At 39.8% G+C, this 22,609-nt stretch overlaps 2 protein-coding genes and 1 long non-coding RNA gene across 6 annotated transcripts in view; 1 reads left to right on the forward strand and 2 right to left on the reverse strand.

The window, feature by feature from the left end:
* Positions 1-8,765, forward strand: part of ZNF292 (zinc finger protein 292) — a 50,487-nt gene extending 41,722 nt beyond the window's left edge. For all 4 annotated transcript variants that reach the window (XM_068183996.1, XM_068183997.1, XM_068183998.1 and 1 more), the window contains one exon: positions 662-8,765. In XM_068183996.1, coding sequence (XP_068040097.1) covers positions 662-7,843 — 7,182 coding nt within the window. In that variant the 3' untranslated portion in view covers positions 7,844-8,765. The remainder of the gene's footprint in view (positions 1-661) is intronic.
* LOC137470529 (uncharacterized) overlaps positions 1-22,609 on the reverse strand; it is a 250,412-nt gene that overhangs the window by 190,349 nt on the left and 37,454 nt on the right. The window lies entirely within an intron of this gene.
* On the reverse strand, positions 9,832-16,060 carry GJB7 (gap junction protein beta 7). The gene has a single exon (XM_068184000.1). It carries the CDS (start codon positions 15,354-15,356, stop codon positions 14,553-14,555), a length of 804 nt encoding a protein of 267 aa, XP_068040101.1. The 5' UTR covers positions 15,357-16,060; the 3' UTR covers positions 9,832-14,552.

Below are 22,609 nucleotides of genomic sequence, written 5' to 3' on the forward strand. Positions count from 1 at the left end.
AAATGGTGTTTCCTTAGGGTATGAATGAGTAAAGACCACATGACCTTTAGAACATTCAAATGATGGAACATTTAACAAAACCTAACTATACTTACTGCTTTCAGTTGGACTGAAGCCATGTGTTCATTTGAGGTCAGTTGACTTTGAAGTGACATAATTTTTAAAAATAAAAGTAGAGCTTTTACCTTAAGTGATCTCCAAATTATAGATCTTTCTGATGATCATGTGTTTTGCTTTAACTGCAGCAATTTTTACCATTTGAATTCTACCCAGTGTTAAGTTGATGTTTCATAGAAGCTCATCTCAAATACCTGTGGCACAACTGACAGGCTTTATTCCAAGGAAAAGGCTCAATATTGCTCTAATATAAACTGAACACCTCTAACATACAGTACAGAAGTCCTCAAACTAGACAGAACATACAATTAATTGGTCTTTAAGTTGTATGTAAACGTCAACAATTTTTTAGTTGCATGAAGACAAATTATGCAACTTAAGGAATAGCATCTGAAGAAAATCCATTCTATTTCTTGAGGTAAAAAGTATTACTGTGAATCCCAGGTGCTTTTCTGACACTTATGATTGACTAATGACATCTTTTTCTTAAAAGTATAGAAAGAGTTAGATAAAATCACTTACTAAAATTAGTCTTGCTTTACAGATTGATGGTGCTGGACTTGCGACGTGCATTGAACTGTGTGTGAAAGCATTGCGCTTGGAATCCAGTGAAAATGCAGATGTCAAGATATCTATTTGCAAGACTATCTCCTGCTTACTTCCAGATGATTTGGAGGTGAAACGTGCTTGTCAGCTGAGTGAATTTCTTCTGGAACCCACTGTGGATGCATATTATGCTGTTGAAATGCTATATAATCAGCCTGACCAGAAGTATGATGAAGAGAATCTTCCAATACCAAATTCTTTGCGCTGTGAGCTCTTACTTGTACTGAAAACTCAGTGGCCTTTTGATCCAGAGTTCTGGGACTGGAAAACTCTAAAGCGTCAGTGTCTGGCGCTTATGGGAGAGGAGGCATCCATCGTGTCATCCATAGATGAACTAAATGATAGTGAAGTTTATGAGAAGGTTGAGGATGGCCAAGAAGATAGTAAAGAAACTTCTCTGAATGGTCTTGCTGGCATTGATGAGGCTACCAGCCTTCTTAGGGGTATCAGAGATGAAAAGCAGAAAAAGAGAGAAATCAAAAAACTCAGAGAGAGGGGGTTCATATCAGCTAGATTTAGGAACTGGCAAGCTTACATGCAGTATTGTGTGTTATGTGACAAGGAATTCCTAGGTCATAGAATAGTTAGGCATGCACAGAAACATTACAAAGATGGAATTTACAGTTGCCCTATTTGTGCCCAAAATTTTAATTCTAAAGAAAACTTTGTTCCCCATGTGACTTTGCATGTGAAAAAATCTAGCAAAGAGAGATTGGCTGCTATGAAACCACTGAGGCGACTGGGAAGACCTCCTAAAATAGCAACTGCCAATGAGAATCAGAAAACGAATTCTGTATCCAAACAGGAGCAACGACCCATTAAGAAGAACAGCCTCTATTCTACAGACTTCATTGTGTTTAATGATAATGATGGCTCAGATGATGAAAACGATGATAAAGATAAACCTTACATACCAGAGATAGTGCCAGTTCAAAAGCCACCCCCTATTAATGAATTCACCTGCCCTGTAACCCTTTGTAAAAAAGGCTTTAAATATTTTAAAAATCTAATAGCACATGCAAAGGGCCATAAAGATAATGAAGAAGCTAAACGTTTCCTTGAAATGCAGAGCAAAAAAGTGATTTGCCAGTACTGTAGACGACATTTTGTAAGTGTTACTCACCTGAATGACCATTTACAAATGCACTGTGGCAGCAAGCCTTATATCTGCATACAGATGAAATGTAAGGCTGGCTTTAACAGTTATGCTGAGCTGCTGACCCATAGGAGAGAGCATCAAGTCTTCAGAGCTAAGTGTATGTTTCCCAAATGTGGCAGAGTGTTTTCTGAAGCCTATTTACTCTATGATCACGAAGCACAACACTATAATACCTATACCTGCAGAGTCACAGGCTGTGGGAAAGTGTACCGCTCACAGAATGAACTGGAGAAGCATGTTGAGGATCACAACAAGCAGCCTGAAAAAGAAGAGCAGCCTGAAAACCAAACTAATCAGCCTGATCTTAGTCAGCCTTCTAAAGCTAATGAAAGTACTGATGGAGTTGCAGTTAAAGAGGAATTGACATCTCCTCCAGCTGAAAACCGAAGCAGTTTCACTGAAGGAGAAAACGTCTGGAACCAAATCAAAGCAGAACCAGTAGGGAATGAAAGTGTAAATGCGTCGGTGAGTGTACTGCAGCAAAGCAATTCCTTGCCTAGTGCTGGTGCAGAGCAGTCTCCTGTGGGTTCAATAAAAACAGAAGAAACAGTTCCAGCAGGCAGCATTAAGCTGTCTGTTGTTAACCAGAAGATCCGAGATAACTTCATGAAAAGAGGTAAATTGGCTGCTACTGCTAGTAAAGTAGATACTACTAAACCTGGACTCCAGCAGTTGTGCCCATCAGTTGACTCTTGTCTTCCAGTTTTCCAAGAGAGAAAGGAGGAGGGCTGTCTCAGTCAGACTCAGAATATTCAAACTGTTTCTGTGACCTCAGACACATTAAAACCAGAAGCCCTTGAATCAAAAAGCTTAGAAAGACAAGTGAGCATTGTAAATCCATTCAGCATGCAGAATCAGACAGGGTATCGAAACGGTGTACCCATTTCCAAACTTGAAATTGAAGACAGTATTAAAGCTGCAGCTAATCTGTATAACCTGCCTTTAAAATCTTTAGAAAGTATTACATTTATTCCATCACAGCCTAACATAAATAGCTCTTTAGTTCCAGCTGTGTCACCAGCAGCCCCAATTCAGAAATTTAATTGCCAGGTTGAGGGGTGTACTCGAACGTACAATTCGTCACAGAGCATTGGCAAACACATGAAGGCAGCACACCCTGATGAATATGCTGCTTTCAAAATGCAGCGTAAAAATAAGAAACCGCGAAAATCCAGCAATCTGCAAAATGTGCCGAATGATGAGAAGATTATGTATCTTACGCCATCACAAGTGGGCAATCCCAATGATACTGCTTTTACTGCACAGAACAAATCAAATTTGAATCCCACCTGTTCCAGTCAAGTGCAGCATGTCTCAAGTACTCTTTTCCCAACCCACCTAGAAAATCTGGCGAATCCTATGTTGCCTATAGTGGAAAGTGTCATAAATCCAAATTTGTCTACTCGTATTAAAAGCGAGCCTGAGAGTGTTTTGTGTTCGCAAATGGAAAATTTGTCTGCTACCACCTTACCTTCCCAGCTGGATGATCTGGCAAAAACAGTTATGCCTTTGAATATTGATGGTGGTTCAGATCCTTTTCTTCCTTTGCCTGCGGAAAATGGTCCAATGTCTCTCTTTCCTTCATCAGCAGAGAATCCTCCAAATTCAGTCTTCTCACAAATGGAAAATAACACAAATAGCTTTTCTTTGCAACTAGAAGGAAACACTAGTTCTACCTTCCCAAAAGAGGAAAATGTTGATCAAATATTTCCCTCACAACTGAGTAATGAAAATAACTTCAGTGAAGCTAGTTCTCAGCACCCAGCTTCAGAAAAGGTGAAAAAAGATCGTGGCAGGGGCTCAAATGGGAAAGAAAGGAAGCCAAAACATAACAAGCGAGCAAAATGGCCAGCAATAATTAGAGATGGCAAATTTATCTGTAGCAGGTGTTTCAGAGTTTTTACTAATCCTAGATCACTTGGTGGTCACTTATCTAAGAGGTCTTACTGTAAGCCTCTTGAAGGCTCAGAAATTTCTCCAGAAGCTCTGCAGGCTAATGGACAGTCTTTGCTTGCCAGTATGATTCTTTCTTCAAATTCATTAAACTTGCAGCAACCTCAGGAGTCTGCCTTCAATCCAGAGACTTGTTTTAAAGATCCATCTTTCCTCCAGTTACTTGCAGCTGAAAATCGTTCCGCACTGCAGACTATGTTTCCACGGGCCAATGTGACTAACTTTAATACCAGTGGGAATGAGGAAGGTAATCAAATTATAAAGCAAGCCTTGGAAACTGCAGGCATCCCAAGTAGCTATGATAACACAGAAGCACTTCCACATGTGGTTACAAATTGTGTCTCTGGAACAACTCAGATAAATGCAGCTGTTCTCCCTGGCTCAGCCACGCCCTCTCTGCTGCGGACAGCCTGTAACCCCAGTACCCTGCTGACTGACCAAAACAGGACCCTCAATGCCAAAATTCCTCCACTAAATGAATGCAAGACTTTGCCTGTTTTTGCAACAGAGAACTTAATGCTAAAGACCATTGAAAATGGCTTGTCTCCTAGCTCATATTCTAACACTGTTGCAGCAGCACAAAACTTTGCAGGGAACAGTTCACGAGTTTCAGTTATCAGTAGTCCCAAGAATTCGGGATCAAGTAACTTGAATAAGAAGGGAACCAGCTCTTCAAAGAGGAAGAGAAAAACACCTACACCCCTGCTTGTGCCCAATACATCACAGAAATTAGCAGTAAACAATCCAACAGTAATGGGACTTCTAACCAAAAGCACTGAAGGAAACATGCAAATACAGGGAGAAAGTTTTCAGTCCAACTTGCTGGCAAATTGTGGCTCTCAAGCAGTAGTGGAAAACCTTGCACAGAAACTCAGTAATGTTGACAATCAGTTATTCATGGCCAGTATCAAAGAGAATTTCAAAACAAATCTTGAGGCTCATACAGTTCTGCCCCCTTTAACAGTAAAAACTGAAAATGGGGATTCTCAAATGATGGCTGCAAATTCTTGTGTGCAGGCAAATTCAGAAGAACAGATTTCACAGGACAGTGTTATGCAGAACTTTGAAAAAACACTGGAAATAATTAAAACTGCTATGAATTCACAGATGCTTGAGGTGAAAACTGAAGTTCAGGATACTGTTGCTGCTTCAGGACACAACTTGCAAGTAAATAATGCCCAGGCTGCTTCAGAAAATTCTGCACACAGTGTAAAACTACCCACTTCTACACAGTTTGCTGTGCACACAGGGAATGTTACTGCTGCAAAGGGTAGTTCTGCTCAGTCTGAGATATCTCAAAAGGATGATACCCAAATGTCAGAAATTTTGGAAGGCTTGCAAAAACTGAAGCTAGAAGATGATTCTCCCATTCCCATCTCTGAGACTGTTTCTCAGTGTCCTCCAGCAGATAAGCTAGCACCAGCAGTTCCTGTTGTATCAATTGAAAATAAACCCCTCATCCAGCTATCTCCAGAGGCAAGTAACATTCAGTTTAGTGATAGAGTTAACAAACCTTTTGTATGTCAGAATCCTGGCTGCAGTTACAGTGCTATGACAAAAGATGCATTATTTAAACACTATGGCAAGATCCATCAATACACTGCAGAAATGATACTAGAAATAAAGAAACATCAACTGAAGTATGCCCCATTCAAATGTGTTGTAGCTACCTGTCCAAAAACATTCACAAGAAACTCTAATCTCCGAGCACACTGTCAGCTTGTACATCATTTTACAACAGAGGAGATGGTAAAATTAAAAATTAAGAGGCCTTATGGCAGAAGATCTCAAAATGAAACTGTAAACACAGCCTCACAACCAGTTGAAATAAAAACTGTGCAGACACTAGTAATAGAAAACAAAACTGTAGCTCCATTGGTCAAAGAAACTCAGATAAAGGAAGTTGTAGAGCCTGTAAAAGTATTGGAAAAACTTCTACCAGAAAATAATATTCCTGAAAGACTGGAAAAACCTCCACAGGTGGTTTCTGTTCCACTGGAGCAGCACAATCCAGCATCTTTTGATAGTACGCAGGAACAAACCAAAGTACGCAAGGCTAGGAGGCACAGGAAGGAGAAAGAGGAGAGGAATGGTAGGAAGCCCGTAACAAAATCTCTGGAGTTTCCCACTAGGTACAGCCCTTACAGACCATACCGGTGCGTCCATCAGGGCTGCTTTGCAGCTTTCACAATACAACAAAACCTAATTCTTCATTACCAAGCTGTACACAAATCAGACCTCCCTGCTTTCTCTGCTGAAGTGGAGGAGGAGAATGAGCAAGGCAAAGAGGAACGCGAGGAGGTGGAAACCAAACCTGCTGTCAGAGAGTTCAGGTGTGAGGTGAGTGACTGCTCTCGCATCTTCCAGGAGGTTACCAGCTTGATACAGCATTATATGAAGCTTCATGACATGACCCCAGAGCAAATTGGAAACATGAAATCAGCTCCAGAGGTGGGAAGGTTTTTTTGTGACCAGTCTCAGTGTAAGTCTTCGTTTACAGCATATCTTAATTATGTTGTGCATCTTGAGACAGAGCACAGTGTTGAGATAAAGCCAAACAAAGTAGAAGATGATGGCATGTTCAAGTGTGACTGTGAAGGCTGTGACCGTATTTATGCTACTAGGTCTAACCTCTTGAGGCATATTTTTAACAAACATAATGACAGGCATAAAGATCATCTAATAAGACCCAGGAGACTGACACCAGGCCAGGAAAATATTTCAAGCAAAGCAAATCAGGAGAAACCTTTGAAGTCTAAACAGAGAGGACTCAAAAACAGATCAGGAAAAGAGGGTAACAGGATGTCAGTGAAAACTAAACGAAAGCAAAATGTGAACTTGGAAAACAAAAACTCAAAAGGAATACAGGTTCAGGAAAATAAGGCTTATTCACTGAAACGTGGCAAGTACGTGTATTTAATAAAGGCCAGAAACGATGCCTTATCAGAATGTACAAGCAGGTTCATAACTCAGTATCCATGTATGATAAAAGGATGTTCATCCGTAGTCACAAGTGAAAGTAACATAATAAGGCATTATAAATGTCACAAACTGTCCAAAGCTTTTACTTCCCAACACAGGAATCTTCTTATTGTATCTAAAAAACACTCTGTCTCCCAAGTAAAGGAAGCCTCTTGTGAGCAGGAGGAAACTGATAAAAAAACTGATGTGAAAGAGCCTGAACCAAGTTTGACAGCGAGCAATAATGATTCAAGCACAACTACCTTATCACAAAAGGAAACTGAAAAAGGTGAGAAGGATGAAGTGGATGAACTGACAGAACTATTCATTACTAAACTAATTAATGAGGATTCTTCAACTGCTGAAAATCAAGCAAAAATCTCTTCCAGTGTAAATAGTGACTTGCAGGAGACCAGCTCCTGCCCCTCCTGCCCCTCAGAGAAGCAAAAATCAAACAACCTGAAAAGAGTAAATAAAGAAAAAAATGTTTCTCAGAGTAAGAGAAAGAGAGCTGAGAAAACAGAGGAAGCACTGCCCAGTGGTGTGAGTAGCCTGCACAAGGAGGAAGAGACTGCTGTTGCCATTCAAACGGCCGAGGAGCAACCTGCAGCTTTTGACTGGAGCTCGTTCAAGCCAATGGGTTTTGAAGTGTCGTTCCTCAAGTTCCTTGAAGAATCTGCTGTGAAGCAAAAGAAGAACTCTGAAAGAGAATACCATAGCAGTGGAACCAAAAAAGGATCCCATTCAAACTCTCGGAAAGCCAGCGAGAAGGCCCCTGTAGCAAGCGATAACGTCTCTTGGTCGTGTTCTGAAACTGAAACCCTGGTACCATTTGCCAACCCATCACGGCTTCCATGTGGTGATAATGTAAAGATAGTGTTGGACAAGACTCTTAAAGACTGCACTGAGCGTGTGTTGAAGCAGCTTCAGGAAATGAAACCTGTTGTCAGTTTGAGAAGGCTCGAAGGACGTTGGGAGGATAATCCAGAGGTTATAGCTGCAAAAGTAATTGTTTTGGGTACTGAGGAAGGGGAATCAAAGTCCTGAAAACCTAATGTGTTTAACCATGACCTGTAATAGAATTTATTTTGAATAGGAAGCCATCAAGCATGCTAGTAACTGTGGAGCTCTTTTATTTTGAAGTGATTTAATCTAGCAAAAACATGACATGAGTCATGTAAATGTCTTATTTGTTTTTATCCCTATGGGACTTGAAGAAAGTAATTGCTTCTGTTTTGTAAATACTTGATCAAGACCTCAACTTTCTATCAGATTGTTCTTTCCATAAACTAAACCTTTGTGAGTTGTCTGTGATTGGTATCTTTCACCAGGTTACTTCTCATGTATAACAGTTTTCTTTATTTGTAGATACATTTTTTTGTATATATTTATTATTGTAAATCATTTGCTGCCACCAGCAGTCTGTAAGTCTAAACTATTAAATGACACATTTATATTCGGAATTTTAATTTGTAACTAAGTGAGCAAGTTTTTAAAACTGTCCTTTAATCATTTTAAATTAAGAACTTTTGAACTAAAGCTAGCTAAGTCTATCATATCCAGTTTATTTTGCATAAAACATTTATTTACAGAAGAAAAGCTGGATAAGATCACATTTCATAGGTTAAGCGTACTGACACACTCTCATTTTTGTAAATTTTAACATCCAGTATCTATGGATGATATTCATATGTAGTTAACACATAAATATGATAGTTTTCTTATAGCTACATTTTTCATTGCTTTTAATTGGTTACAAAGCATTTATGATTCCATAATAAAAATGGAAATGTGAATAAAAATAGTTTGCTAAATTGAAGATTTAAAACAATATTTGGTATTAAAGAATCCGTTGTGAATGTGATAGAAAATTAGTAGTGTGGAGCAGTGTATATATTTGAGGTGGTGATTTGTGAAGTAGCCCAGTATTGCCTTAAATAAAAACACATTTCATTTCTTGTTTTATACATGTGATCTTATAAAGGTTATTTTTGTTTCTGTAACTTAGATTGGTGTATAGTTTAATTTTTGTTAAAAAAACAAAACAAAACAAAAAAACTTCAGAAACCGTTTTTTGTAAATAGTGGGTTTATAAAACAGATGGGTTTATTTTGATAATACCAGTTTGGTATCTATCTATAAAATACACGAGTCCTTATGCCATACCATTAAAAACTAAATAAACAAGGCACTTTCTGAAAGGGAAGTGAGATGGTGATCTTACAGATAAACTCGGTGGTTGTGCTCTGTTGGTGGCATAGGCTCCCTTTGCGCTCCTCTGCCTCTCGCTGACTGCACGTGGCACCAGTCACAACCTCTCTTTTCCACACTGGAATGAGCCTCAGAAGTGGTGCTGCTTGTAGTGCCCGGGATTGGAGCAATTCCTCTGTATGCTGCTAACTGAAATGACAGGTATCCCGTTTGTTGAGTAACCAAAAGTGTGAATGCATTGGTGGGAGCTGTCAGTGCCCAGGAATCTTCAGTGTTGGTTTTCATGCGTGGTTATGTTTGACTCAGCCAGCTGGATTGTGTGGTACCAAAAACTTTTCTTGGATTATTATCGTTACTGGATGTGACCTACCTTCAGTAATATAAAACAGTCTTTATCTTGGGTGAGATTGGCTTGATTTTTTTTTTCTATAAACTTGTCTTGCTATGTAAAGCTTTTGCATTAAATGCTAGATTTGACTGCTTGTAAGCCATTCACCTGGAATCTCTGACAGTTTTCCTGAATATCAGTGCAGAGGGCACCTTCCTACAACCAAATGAAGTGACTTGTTGCGAGAGTGAGGATTATGTGTGAACAGCAACAGCATTTGACCTCGGGCACCGCCCTTGGTTTGCTACATGGTGCTAAATTGCTTACCTTCGCAGAAAGCCTGTGCTTCCATTTGAACAGAGCCCGTCAGCTCCTCTTGCTTTCCATCCCTCCCAAGTGACCAAACTCTTATTATGCCACGTTAGTAAATCAAAGGTGCAGTCTGAGAACGATAAAACCAAAACAAACCCTTGCATTTTGACTCTAAGAGCTATCATTATAATCATTACAAGTACACAGTGCCGTTTTCTACCTGCCAGATGCCGCTGGTCCCCCTGGATGGAGCTGCTGTTGGATACCAGCCACAGTGATTATAGAGGGAACTTCTGCAGGGGAGAAGAGGGCAGAGATCCTCTGGAGAGGATCCTCAAAGCTCATGTGAATTCTCTTATTTTCAGCTGTACCTAACCACTTCGGTCACTGTCAACAGACCTCGCAACTGTTAGTCTTTAGAAGAATGTTTGTGTTGTGTAAGTTGAATAGTTTCAACATTCCCAATAATTGATACTGTATCATTTGCAGTTCTTGGACTGAGAATAGCATACAACTATTTAGCTACACAGTGTTATACTAGGATGCTATTTAAAAAAAAGATAAAAGGATAAAAAAATCCAGTGCCATAAATATCCAGGAAGCAGTTTCTGATTTGGATATGAATTTCTGAGAATAAAATATTTAATACTGTCTCATCCCAATCAATCAAATTAAAGCAGATGCTGTACCCATATAGTTAGTACATTCGATGTAGTCCATGTATACCCATATAGTTAGTACACTCCCTTTTAGGTGGTTACTGACAGCCTGTCCAACAGGTAAGCTAGTTGTTTCCTTTTTAAAAAACATTTTTTCCTTTTTAAAAGACAAACAGGAGTATTTTGAACTTAAAATGGGGTACCAGAGGCAGGGTCTGATTTAAAATGTCACAGACTGCAGAGGGCACTCTGGTTTGTAAAGCCACCTACAGAAACTCCCAAGGAAATAAATTTGGTGTTTGCATTCAGATGTTTTACCTTGGGTGATACAGAAAACTTCCCACCCTAACAGTTGTAGCACACCTGGATGGGCAGCTTCTCTGGGGCCTGAAGCAGCACCCCTGCCCTTGCTGTGTGGGATGGGGCTCTGAGGTGGCTGAGCCAGATGTACCAGCAGCACTTCAGCCTGTGGGGTGCCCCAAAGGTGCTCTTGGCCCCACTGCCCAGTCCTCTGTCTTCTGCCTTTTCTTTCTCCTTCCTCTATGTCTCTGCCTTCCAGAATTGTCACCCATTAACTGTGGAGCATTCAAGCAAAGGTGCTTTCTTTGAAGCCCCTTGTTGCCATTAGGAATGTGCTGACTAAAGCAGGAGGTGTTGCTGATGGGGAAGCAACCAAATTGAGGCGTCTGTCTGAATGCAGAGCATGGACTGTTTTGTCATCAAAAGACACCTTTAAAGTGACAGTCAGCCTCTCTGGTGCTCAACTATGTTTGTTAAGAAATCTGCTATTACCTGAGCCCTAATTCAGTGTAAATAAGATTAGTGGGATTGTCCCCACATGTTTCAGGGTGGTCCTTCTCAGCAAGATGGGGGGACTGTTGGTTCTAGAGCATTATGCTGGCACATTTGGTCTAGGATGCTGGATAGTAAGTGAGCAATGCTTGTACAAATAACACTGGAATCAGTTGTTGGGTCAGGTGAGAGGCTAGTTGGCTAATTGTTTCATTTAATTTCTGTGCCAAAGATTTAACTGTTTGGGGCTCCCACCTGTGTGCAGGGGAGAGAGGGACAGGGGCAGGGACAGGCTACACTGGGGTTTAGGTCCTCAAGTTGTAGAAGCTCTTTGCTCATGCACTGCTCAGCCCTGCCTGGAGACTTGGTATGGAGATGATACAATTAAAGGGATAGGAAATGGTGCCACTGGTACTGGAGAAGGGAGTTAGAGGAAAGAAACTATCAGCAAATAGGGAAATATTTTGTCTGTGTCTTTTTTTTCAAACTTCTGTCCCAAGGCAAGAAGCTTACTTGGATTTTAAGGAAAATGAGAGTCTATATAAGACACAGATCTTTTGGTATTTGCAGGGATGTTTTGAAATACTAATGAGGTAAATATTTTTGTATGAATGTGCATGCAGTGATTATGGTATTTCTCCATTACAATATGGGCTCAGTCAGCTTCCTATCAATTGCTTATATCCTTGCAGAACATAGCACTTGAGTTCAATTTTTTAAAATGTTAGTCTGAGTGATTCAGAAGTTTAGGGATCAAACCTGTAAACTCATTTGAACCAAAAATGTAACAGCAAATGCCTTCAGGGGTGCATGGATGAGCGAAACTTAAACTGGAGAGCAAAGGCATATAAAAGTGGGGAAAGGCAAGGAGTCAGTAAAAGACCAAACGGTTGCCAAGAGCAAGGGTTCAGAAAGCAGATGAATTGGTTTCTGTTCTCTCAGGTTAAGTGATGCTCATTTCCTTTTCATTAGTAGCCATATCAAACACTCGAATTTTGCAGCACATGATGTGAAGGCTACTTGGCAATTTGCTGCGAGTGAGTTGGGTTATGTGGAGTTGGTCCATAATAATCTTTCAAAATATTTCTCATGTAAGGTACTGGCTTTGTCAAATCTGAAGTATCCTCCAAGACTCTAAACATTGATTTTGGAATTTATTTATAATTTCTTGGCTGTTAGAAGATAGAATTAAAAATAAAACTTTGAATATCCATTCCAAAGAATTAGAGTTCTCGTTTGATGGGAAAATTTTTGGTCTACGTAGTAATCTCTGACCAGCCACAGAGCTGTAGGGGGTCTCTAAAACCCTTCAAGCCCTGACTTAATAAACTTTTTTATTAGAGAGCTGCTAATGCACTAATTTTATCAGAAACCTGTGTTGGCTAAACTGTGTTTGCTTCTCTTCGTTTTCTATCAAATAAACTTTACCTTAAAAACAATGAATAAATATTTTTTCATTCATGTGCTCTTAAAAATCTGTCCGCAGTTATTAAAACACAGATATTTCAGAAACATTTTTTTCTTTGACAGTGTTGCCCTTGTCTTAATACAATTATGCAAGAGGGTCCAGATGGGCCAAGATAATTTTGGGGTTTGTTCTCAGTTACTTAAGCTGCTGATGGGTTTTGTCCAGGAGCTGCAAAAGACTTTCTAACTGCATTTCTGTCATGAGCCACCTTCTGTGTATGTAGAGGTTTAACAGCAAATGTTCTGAATTGTGTAAAGCGCCCTGTCTCTATATAAGCACTGATTCAGCATCAATCAATATTTAAAACTAACTGGCCACAAGTTGGCAAGCTGGTATCTGAGGGACTGCTGTTGCTGCTAATTTCAGCAGCACCAAATGTCTTCCCATATCTTATAAAAGTAGGTTTATTTTAGGGGGGGAAAAAAAAAAAAAAAACAACAACAAACCCTACCTTGAAAATCACCATCAAAAGTTCATAGCTTGTTCATTCGTTGCTAAGTTTTGCTCTGTAACTGCTACTCATTAAATGTAATGCTTTGTAACCAAAGCCACAGGCCAGAGGGGGCCTCAGAGAAAAAAAATAGTTAACCTGCTTTTGCCACTGTTTCTTCCTCCTTATCTTGACACAAACAATAAAATTAGTTCACCATTCAGGCAGCTCCACTTCAGCTGGTGTTTTTCTCTAAACAGTGCATTTTGATCAGGCTCAGTACCAGATGTATGTCCAAAGGTCTTTCATTCCAGCAACAGAAAGAGAACACTACCCCGAAAGAAGTTTTTTAAGGCACCGCTTTCCATTGTCTTAGAAACCCAGATTCAACAGAAGACATGTCTTAGCTGATTTCTGTCCCTTTCCTGTTAGCCCAAAAAACACAGATAACAAAGAGCAGAGGTGTGTGGTGTTTATGAGATACTTTGAAATTTGGGGGAGGGAAGAGGTGATTCTTTTTTACTTTGTTTCTACCGGAGGCTTTTCATATTTTTAGATTTCATGTGTTCTTCTGCAGCAGAGAAATTTACTGAAGGAGTAGCATATTTTCAGCCTTACTAAAGGGACCAGATTGTAGGCTGCTTAATACTAGGGACTACTGGCTACTGTTCTGCTGTATTGTGTAGTCTGCATTTCTCTATTCAGACCCTAGGGAAGCGGGAATGATCTGTTCACTTAAATGCCACTACCACAGGGCAGAAGACAAGTCTAATGACATGGGAGCTGCTTGGTGCAGGTGACCAGGAGTTAACTCTATACCCTGGTACATGCTGCTTGCACAAGTTTGAGCAAGTGCCTTTCTTAAAGGATGCTTTTTGATGATTAATACCCTAACAGCTGTAAGGGTTCAGATAATTCCAGGAGGTGCTCCACAAACAGCTAAATAACCAAATCTGTCTTTATCACATGGGCTAAACTAGATGTGTCTACCTCTTCTTGTTTTTTTAATTTTTTGAGATGTTTTATAGTACAATGGAATGGACTCGTGAGTATCCAGCTCACCTCAAGGCACAGCAATCACTCTGTGCCAGCACATTCCCATTACCATTTCAGCAGTTACCAGGTCTGGTCCACCCACTTGACAAATCCTGTACAACCCTTGCTGTTCATCTTAGTCAATCCCAGGTTCTTCCTATCTCTGCAAATAAAAAGCCTATTTTTGCTTGTACCAAAGCAATTCTGTGTAATATTCAGTACACAACTGTTTGATCAATTGTTTCAGCATGATTTATCATAAGCATCTGTGTTTATATTAAAGCTTCATGGAATTCTCAGAACTTCTGCATTTCTTATTTGAACATGAAAAGGTCTCAATGATTCTATGTTCAACATACATAATGTAACTGAATTTATCAGCTCAAGTAATGGGGAACTAACAGAGAAACAGCATTTCCTATGTAACTATCCTTTCAAAGGATAGTTCTGCAAAGCACTGATTGGAAAAGCAATTTGTCAAAACCAGCTTGTGTTATGGGAGGGTGATCTCCAGCCTTCTTTCAAGTCAGCGGGGAATGTTTTTCATGTTCATCTTGCATATTCAGAGGCAAAGATGATGAGCTGTTGTGGAGTCGTCCTGCAGCTGCTGCTCTGTTGTGCCTGATGAGTTCTGATTCACAGCAATTGCTTTTTGAGCCTTGCTTGTTCTTCACATGTCTCTTCAGATAACATTTTATGGAGTATTTGAACACCAGATAACTCAGTTCACTTAGATTTAATACGATGCATAGGCATGAAGTTGCCACCAGAAAATAGAGGAAAATCATCTTCTCTGTGGGTTTGGAAATATAACAGTCTACAGTACTGGGACATGGTTTTATGTCACATTTCACAAGACGTGGTATTTTGAATCCGTTGTACAATTTATAGAACAGAACAAGAAAAAATATTTCAAGTCCTGTTTTTAAAATGAGGCTGATAAGGTAAGTGCACAGCAATCCACCATCTGTCTTTCCTGGACTTTTGTAAAGTTTCTGGTTGTGGTGTTTCTCTCTGTTCTCTCTGTAAGCAACATGAAAGACAACCAAGAGTGAAGGGGTGGAGACCATGATTAATTGCAGAGCCCAAAGTCTGATGTGAGAGACAGGGAATAAATGGTCAAAGCAGACATTTTCACAGCCAGGCTGCTTGATATTGCACTCAAATTCATCATGTTCATGTTTCCAGATGTTTTCTGCAGCAGCAACATAAACCAGTAAGCGGAACAGGAACACAACAGCTACCCAAATTCTTCCAATTCCTGTTGAGTATTTATTCACTCCACTCAGCAGGTCACGTAGGAACACCCAGCTCATTTTTCTCATCAAGGAAAGAAGGAAATGCTGTATCAAAGAAACACAAGGTCAGAGAGATACATCTTCTTGGGTGAAGACAAATGAGGCATTCATTCAACACAAAATACAACCAGTAGCTGAAACAATTTAAAAGTATTAAGCATTTAGAAGTAATTTAATATTATTGAGCATTTAAATAAGAACAAGCTGTTCTTATTTCTGATAATTTAATAATTCTGATACATTCTGAGGCTATTTAACAAAATTTATTTGCTGTTTAAGTCTATTTTGTCAATTAGGCTGAAGTCTAATCATTCTGTTAAGCTGTCCCTTGTAAGAAATGTGCCTGTTCTCCCTGAGGGTCTCCTGACTGTCAGGTAGGGCTTTCTCTGGCAAGTTCAGGCCAACACTACCACTAAATTACACTCATCTTAGCCCTGTCAGTTATGCAAATACTACACACAGTCAAGCTAGATTTCACTTTCAAATTTATGCATAGGAGCCAAGTGTCCCATACTAAGCTGACTACAAAAATGCAAATTGATTGCTTTTTGTCTGTGTTCTAACTTTTGGGTAAACTTGTGCAATATTTTAAATATTTTCCTGCTTCACTGGATTTTATTTGTTGTATTTCTTATCATTACTCCAAAATATGTGTGCATATGTTGTGTGTGTGTGTGTGTTACAGTTTCTTATCTGCACAAGTCTTCCCCTGTCCTAACTGTAGAATACTTCTTTTGGAAAAGCTGCCTAAGGAGCCGCTGGCAGTGAGACTTATCAGAGTCAAAAGAAGACCTGATGTATCCACCAAGAATATACAGTTACCTTTGCACCTGGCCCCATCTCCAGGTCTGACTGGATCTTTGAGGGTATCAAGCTGCTTTGTTCTGTAAGAGCAAAAAGTGGATGTATTCCCAGCACACAGAATGGCTGGGAGACATGAGGTGAGAAGGGAAATCAGAAGTTTCTGTGTGTTATGTCATTTGATGTCCTCATCCCATCTTCTGCTCCTGCAAGCTCTGCCTAGCAAGAGAGAAAATGTACCCCTCTGTGGCTGCAGTGGCACATGCAAATCCCACTGACACTGCTGTAGCTGCAGGTACTGCTGATGGGATGAACAAGTTCATCTGCTTGCAAGTTTAAGGAGTAATCAGGCCAGAGCATCACAAAGCTTCATGGAAAAGGTATTCAGGCATTGGAATGGGCTGCCCAGGGCGATGGTGGGGTCACCATCACTTCAAGGTGTTCTAGAAATGATTGGATGGGGCATTTAGTGCCATGGTCTAGTTGATGAGGTTGAACACTGGTCAAAGGTTGGACTCGATCTTGGAAGTCTTTTTTGACCTAAATGATTCTGTAAGGCTCAACACAGATGGAAAGCTCAGTGCTTCTTTTGCTGTCCCTCAGTTCTTCAGCCCTTCATGACCTCTGCCTATGGTCAGGCTTCTGCTGGGAAGCAAGGTTATTTGGATATTCCTGCATTGCTACCATTAGAGCTGAGCACTAGCTTGAGGAGCTGAAGGACAACTGCAGAAATCAATACATTCCTGATTTATACTGCCAAGAATGGTTGCCAAGCTACTCCTTTATGCTGCAGATAAAAAAGATAACAGGGAAATACCAGCTTATCTCCTTTGAGACATATGCTCCCATGCTTTTAAATATGTTTGGCAATGTGGTTACTTTTTCATTAAAGAGCTATTTCTGTCTTCCACGTCTGCAAACAGAGTTCAAGCAGAAGTTTAAATCAAACTTTTGAAAACATGAGCTTCAGGGCTTTAATGCTTTCTAAATAAGCAACACACAGTCACAACATTCTCAAAGGAGCTGAAGAGCAAACATGAACACACCACTATGTAATAAATCACAGGCAAGGAAACAAAGCATTCACTGAGCAATGTTAGCACGTTCATGTGTATCTTGTGGATTAGCTGAGCTCTGGAGATTTGAAGGAAAACCTCAAGAGACCTCTTCTAAGGCTTTAAGATGTGCACAAGGACTGTTGGAGGGAATTCTGAATTTTGTTATTCCATGGAAAACAAGTGCAAGGAGGCTTTTGCTGATGGCCACTATAAGTGCACCATCCCTTTTTAATGTAAAAAGTCTGATTTCACCTATCAGTCCATGGTTGGAGTCACACCAGTTCTGAGCCTCCTGGTGTACAGAAATTAAAGACATGCTGGGTCACCAGCAAGGCACAAAAATCAGTGGGAACCAACGCTGGTGGAAATCAGGCCATGGTTATACCTAAATATAGATTGAGAAATTTACCTTAAGGTCTCTTTTTTGCAAAGCTGAGCTGTTACTTCCTTAACTGAGCAGCAAGAGGGATTGGAAAAGAACAACTTTACACTTTCTTTGCCAATCCCACATTGACAAGAACAATGTAAAGAAGAATAAGAAGTCCTGACCAAAGAAAACAGGGATCAAAAATTTGACTAAAGTAAACAGATCCTGAGCAAGGGACAAATTCTAACCAGACAGAAGATTGGATGGATAAAGTTCCTGCAAAGCTAATTTGAAAGAGAGCAACACATTCTGTTACCTAGATGTTTAGTAAGGAGGCATCAGGCCTTCCACAGAACTGAAAGTGATTCCTGGCCTGCATGTTCTGTTGAAGAGAAACTGAAATTTATTGAAGGACTGCAGGGTAGGTCTTGTGGCCCACAGTGCTTCTGCAGCCAGAGGTCTGCAGAGGTTATTTTTTTTTTCCAGTTGCAGCCTTAACTTGATAATGAGAAATGGCTGTAGAAAACAACCTTCAGCTTCAAACCTAAAGGGCCACAGAACTTATTTTGTAGTATTGTTTGTAACTGGCATAGCTCCCCTGTTCAAAGGAGCTGCAAGTGTGCTTTGGAAAGGTTATGTTTGCTTTATGACCACTGTTGCTATAGATGTGGAGGTTAACTGATGCTTTTGCATCCTTTGTAGACACAATTAATTCACTGAAGCATTGCAAAGAACATATGGAATGGAAAAAATAAAACGGACTTCAAAGACAAGGAGTTACTCAACAGGTAAACAAGAGAAAAATTATTTATGGGACAGCACAGGCACAAGACTGATGAGGGGTCAAGTTAGCTCAGGCTAGAGAAGACACATGAAGTGGGCTGTATGAAATTCAGAGGAAGGTGAGGATTCAGACAACAAAAAAAGAAAAATCATCTAGTGAGCACATAGCTGGGCAGTAGGAAAAATATGGCAGTGGTATTTTGTAACACTTCAAGAAGTGGCAGTACACATGGTAGCAGATGCTGAGTAGTGTCAGGGCATGATGCTTTAGCAAAATTATATTCTGGCTAATCTAAGGACAAGAGAGGAAAAGTGTGATCCATATCCTTGCAGCCAAGGAGAGATTTCAGCCTTAGAATCTGGAGAAGGTTCATTTTGTGCAGAAAGGAACAAAGGGAGTCAAGAAGAGAAGCTAGCTAAAAAAAATTGAATAGATTGTGGGAAATGTAGATGACATCAATTTGTGTCAGGGTAATGTCCAATGCTGAAGCTAAAAATGAAATTACTCAAAGTTTAAAAAAAGTTACAAAAGCATTAAAGGGACATCTCTTTGGCACTGTGGACATAAAGACCACAAAAGAGACTTGGTCTCTACTGGAAATTACCAAGGAGGCATTAGAGAGTCCTAAACAGTAGAAGATAGGTTATTTGCACCAAATACTCAAGGAAACATTAAATGGAGCAAGAAGTGAAAAGCAGGGATTTGTGGTTAGATTTACTTCAACCCTCTGCTCAATAAACACATGCACACTGCAGTTTGATCAAAAACTGAAGATTAGAAATATGTTGATTTGTTTTTCTCATTTCTAGCTGAAGTGCGAGTGATAAGCATGAAAACAAGATCTGCCAGTCAGGAAATAGAGCAAACAATCTCTCTTCCTCATCACATACATCCTTTATTCCCTATATGGGATTTAAACACCCCCATCAACATACACATACAGTTTATCCTGCTCATGGAAGGCACAAATGACCAGAAGAGGCTTCCACCCTGTTTCCCTCACATGTATCAGTGACTTGATTTTCCCTCTTGGGGTTGGGTACGTGTTCTGCTGAGCAAACAGAGTATCCTGAATGCGCCATTAACTTGTGAGTGTGCTGAATGTACTTTATTGAGTAAAGTGTTTGAATAATGCCATTGTTGTTGAATATATTCATCAAATATTAATTTCTGTCATTCACTGATGCCTACAAGAGGTTGGCTAATGTGCATTGAGTAATGCATCCATTGAAAAGCACAGTGCTCAGAGAATTACTTCATCTAGATTTCAATCAGCTCTGCTAATTTAATTACTTTAAAAGCAGAAAAGGTATTTTTGTGTGGAGGAAAATGTCAGGCAGAAGGCAGTGACAGGAAAGTAAGAAAATGCAAGAACAAACTGAGTAACTGGAGAGGAAGTGGGGAAGCATCCTAAGTGTTAGAGGCACAAAGGGCAGAAAACTTGGAGCTCAAAGAGCTGGCAAATTAAAGAAAGAAGGCACAGTATTTTGGGAAATGGAGATTGAACAGTGAGAAATAAGAGAAAGAACACAAGCCTCTGAACAGTTGATCTATCAATTTTAATACAAGCAAGCTAAAATATCCTCACAGTTTGAGAGATGAAAGAGCTCCTTTTTCTGATCTAAACATTGCTGGGGAGTGTTTGCTTCACCTACAACTTATCTTTATTTATTAGTAACAGGAAGAGAGAGAACCATAAATACTGACAAAAAATGGTAAAGAAGAGAGCAGAAGTAGAAACCACAGAGGATACAGGACCATAAAAAAGCAAAGCTGGTAACAATCTTTAAGCCCATTCTCTCCTTTATTTTTTACACTTTAATCAAAACATCATCACAGCCCCTTTTTCCCCCCCACCCCCAGACACTGAGGATCCTCACAGTGTTATGAGGAAAAGAAAAAACAAGTACTGGCACAATGGTTTCCACAAACAGCCAAACAAATAATGAAGCTTATCTTCAGGTGTTCATTTAGTAACTGCATTTTGCCCTCATCTTTTTTAGCTTTTGATGTAAGGAGGCATGCATCCATTTTATGGTTGCTGAGTCTGTTTCATGGACTGCCTACTGCTTCCTTACTGACTACCAGAAGTGTGGGTCCACACGCCGAGAAACACTGATTTGCTTTGTTCTCTGGCCCTGAAAAGGCTTAGTTGTGCAGAAACTGTTCCCGGCAGTTCAGTCTATTCTTAAATTGATGGAAGCTCCACTAGTCCCCTCAGCATGCTGCATCTATTCTATTGCTCTGCTAGAGAAGAGGAGGGATCAGGAAACCTCCTGGGAACACCAAGGAACAGTATCACTTGATTTAAAGTCACATTACCAAGCTGCACATGCACCAGCTGTGCAAACTATTGCATATCTGCAATAGGAGCTGAAAAACTCTTGCTACAAGTCACTAACCTTGCAATGACTTTGCTTCTTGTTCAATGGTGAGTGCCACAGTGATCTCCACGTCCTTGTGAGAGACTCAGCAAGAGAAAACAGAAGACATAAAAATTAACTTTTCCTTCTTCAGACAACTCACCTCTTTTTATAAAATAAGTAAAGCTATAACATTAATGTAGTAGTGACGCTAGTCTTTTAAGGCTCTTCAAAAACAAGCCAGGTAGAGCCTGAAAACCCATAAGCAAACACAGCCCTCCTGGGTCTGTGTCCTGGCCAAGCTGTTCACTTCTGCCATGACCACTGCTAGTCGTTGGTAGTGCAGCAAAGCCCATGGTTCTAAGGCTGATGTGAGCCAAAATTTTCCCACCTATTTCATCCTTCAGGTGCTTCCAGAGGAAGAAGAGGCCCTCAAATGGCAGAGGTAACCTGGCAATAGCTTGCTCTTCTCATGCACAGACAAAAAGTAGACACTATAGACACTTTAGAATTAAATTCATTGAATTGAACCATTCATTAACATGTAAAGAGAAAGGGCATCCTCTCCTACAAACATTGTCAATCTAGACAGAGAAAACGTGCTGTCAAGGGGCAGATGTGGTTTATCCAGCATCACTCAGCACATCAGAGGCAGAGCTAAGAAAAGAACCACGGTCTTTCATAGCCCAGTCCCTTGCTTTCACCTGCCTTAGCCTGCTGATTCTAACCTCTCACTGTTCCATGCCTATTATTAACTTTTAACTCCTTGGAGCAATAAATAAGCTCTTTGGTCCACTGGAAGATAAACCTCTAACTACTGTGATATTAAAAGCAGAAATAATTAGGGCTTAAAATAGATATGTGGTATGTAAAGACATTAGCCTAGATACTTATTTGTCAATCAACTACAGGAAGGAGAAGGAAAAAGAGTAGATGGAAGAGGGCTTAGCTGGTCATTTAGCACAATACTGGAGCTGGTTGATTTGGCTTTTACATCTGACTTTTACATGGGTTTCTGCATTAGCTTGGGATAAAACTCCTTTTTTTCCTGTGCTTCAGGATCTTAGTTGCCAAACATTCACTTTCCTGAAAATACAACTTCTAAACTATGGCAAAATCCCATCTTGTTTTGTATTTTGGGAAACCACAAACATCACTTAAAAACCAGCAGCTGCTGAGTGTGATGCTTTGCCAGCTGCTAATTGCTGTGGTCTCTTCTCTGCAGCAATTAATGGGTTTTGAGAGGGCAGAAACAGTTCACTGTTTTCTTTGTTACTTGGTAAATGATGTCTTTTTAAAAAATTAAGCTCAGAAGTAGCCAAAATTACTTAATTCTTTTAAAGTGATGATATTCCTATCTCACCTAAATGACTACAACTTAATTTCTCATCACCTTCGTGCCAAACAGATAACCCATCTCTACAATGTTCTCCTGATGTAAACAAAAATCTCTCTCTACAGCAAATGATCTTCAACATTAATAAATATTATTGTTTCATTCAGGCTACTGTTGCTATTCTCACACTTTAGTCAACCTGTAAAATAATACAAAGAATTGACAAAGTCAAAAGATTTCCACTTGGACAAGAAATTGTCACTGTCCACATCACAGAGATTTTAAGTCTGTAATATTATGAAGTCCTGCAATAATGCAACAAACAGAGGATTATGTCCATGGTTTATGTTGGCTGATGGGACACTTGCATGAGGCTACTATCCATCCTATTTAATATTAGAAAATCAATTTCTCATTCAGTGAAACTGTATTTTATAACAAGAAAATCTAACTTACCTGCCTCAGTGAATGATTACAGCTGAATCCCAGCTCTCTAGTGGAATTAAGAATCAACAGTTCATTTCTGAGAAAGGGAGTTACTGTTTTATGCCTGGAAAATGGGAACTGCTTA

Source organism: Anomalospiza imberbis, chromosome 3 (assembly GCF_031753505.1).
Source record: "Anomalospiza imberbis isolate Cuckoo-Finch-1a 21T00152 chromosome 3, ASM3175350v1, whole genome shotgun sequence".
NCBI classification, from domain to species: Eukaryota; Metazoa; Chordata; class Aves; order Passeriformes; family Viduidae; genus Anomalospiza; species Anomalospiza imberbis.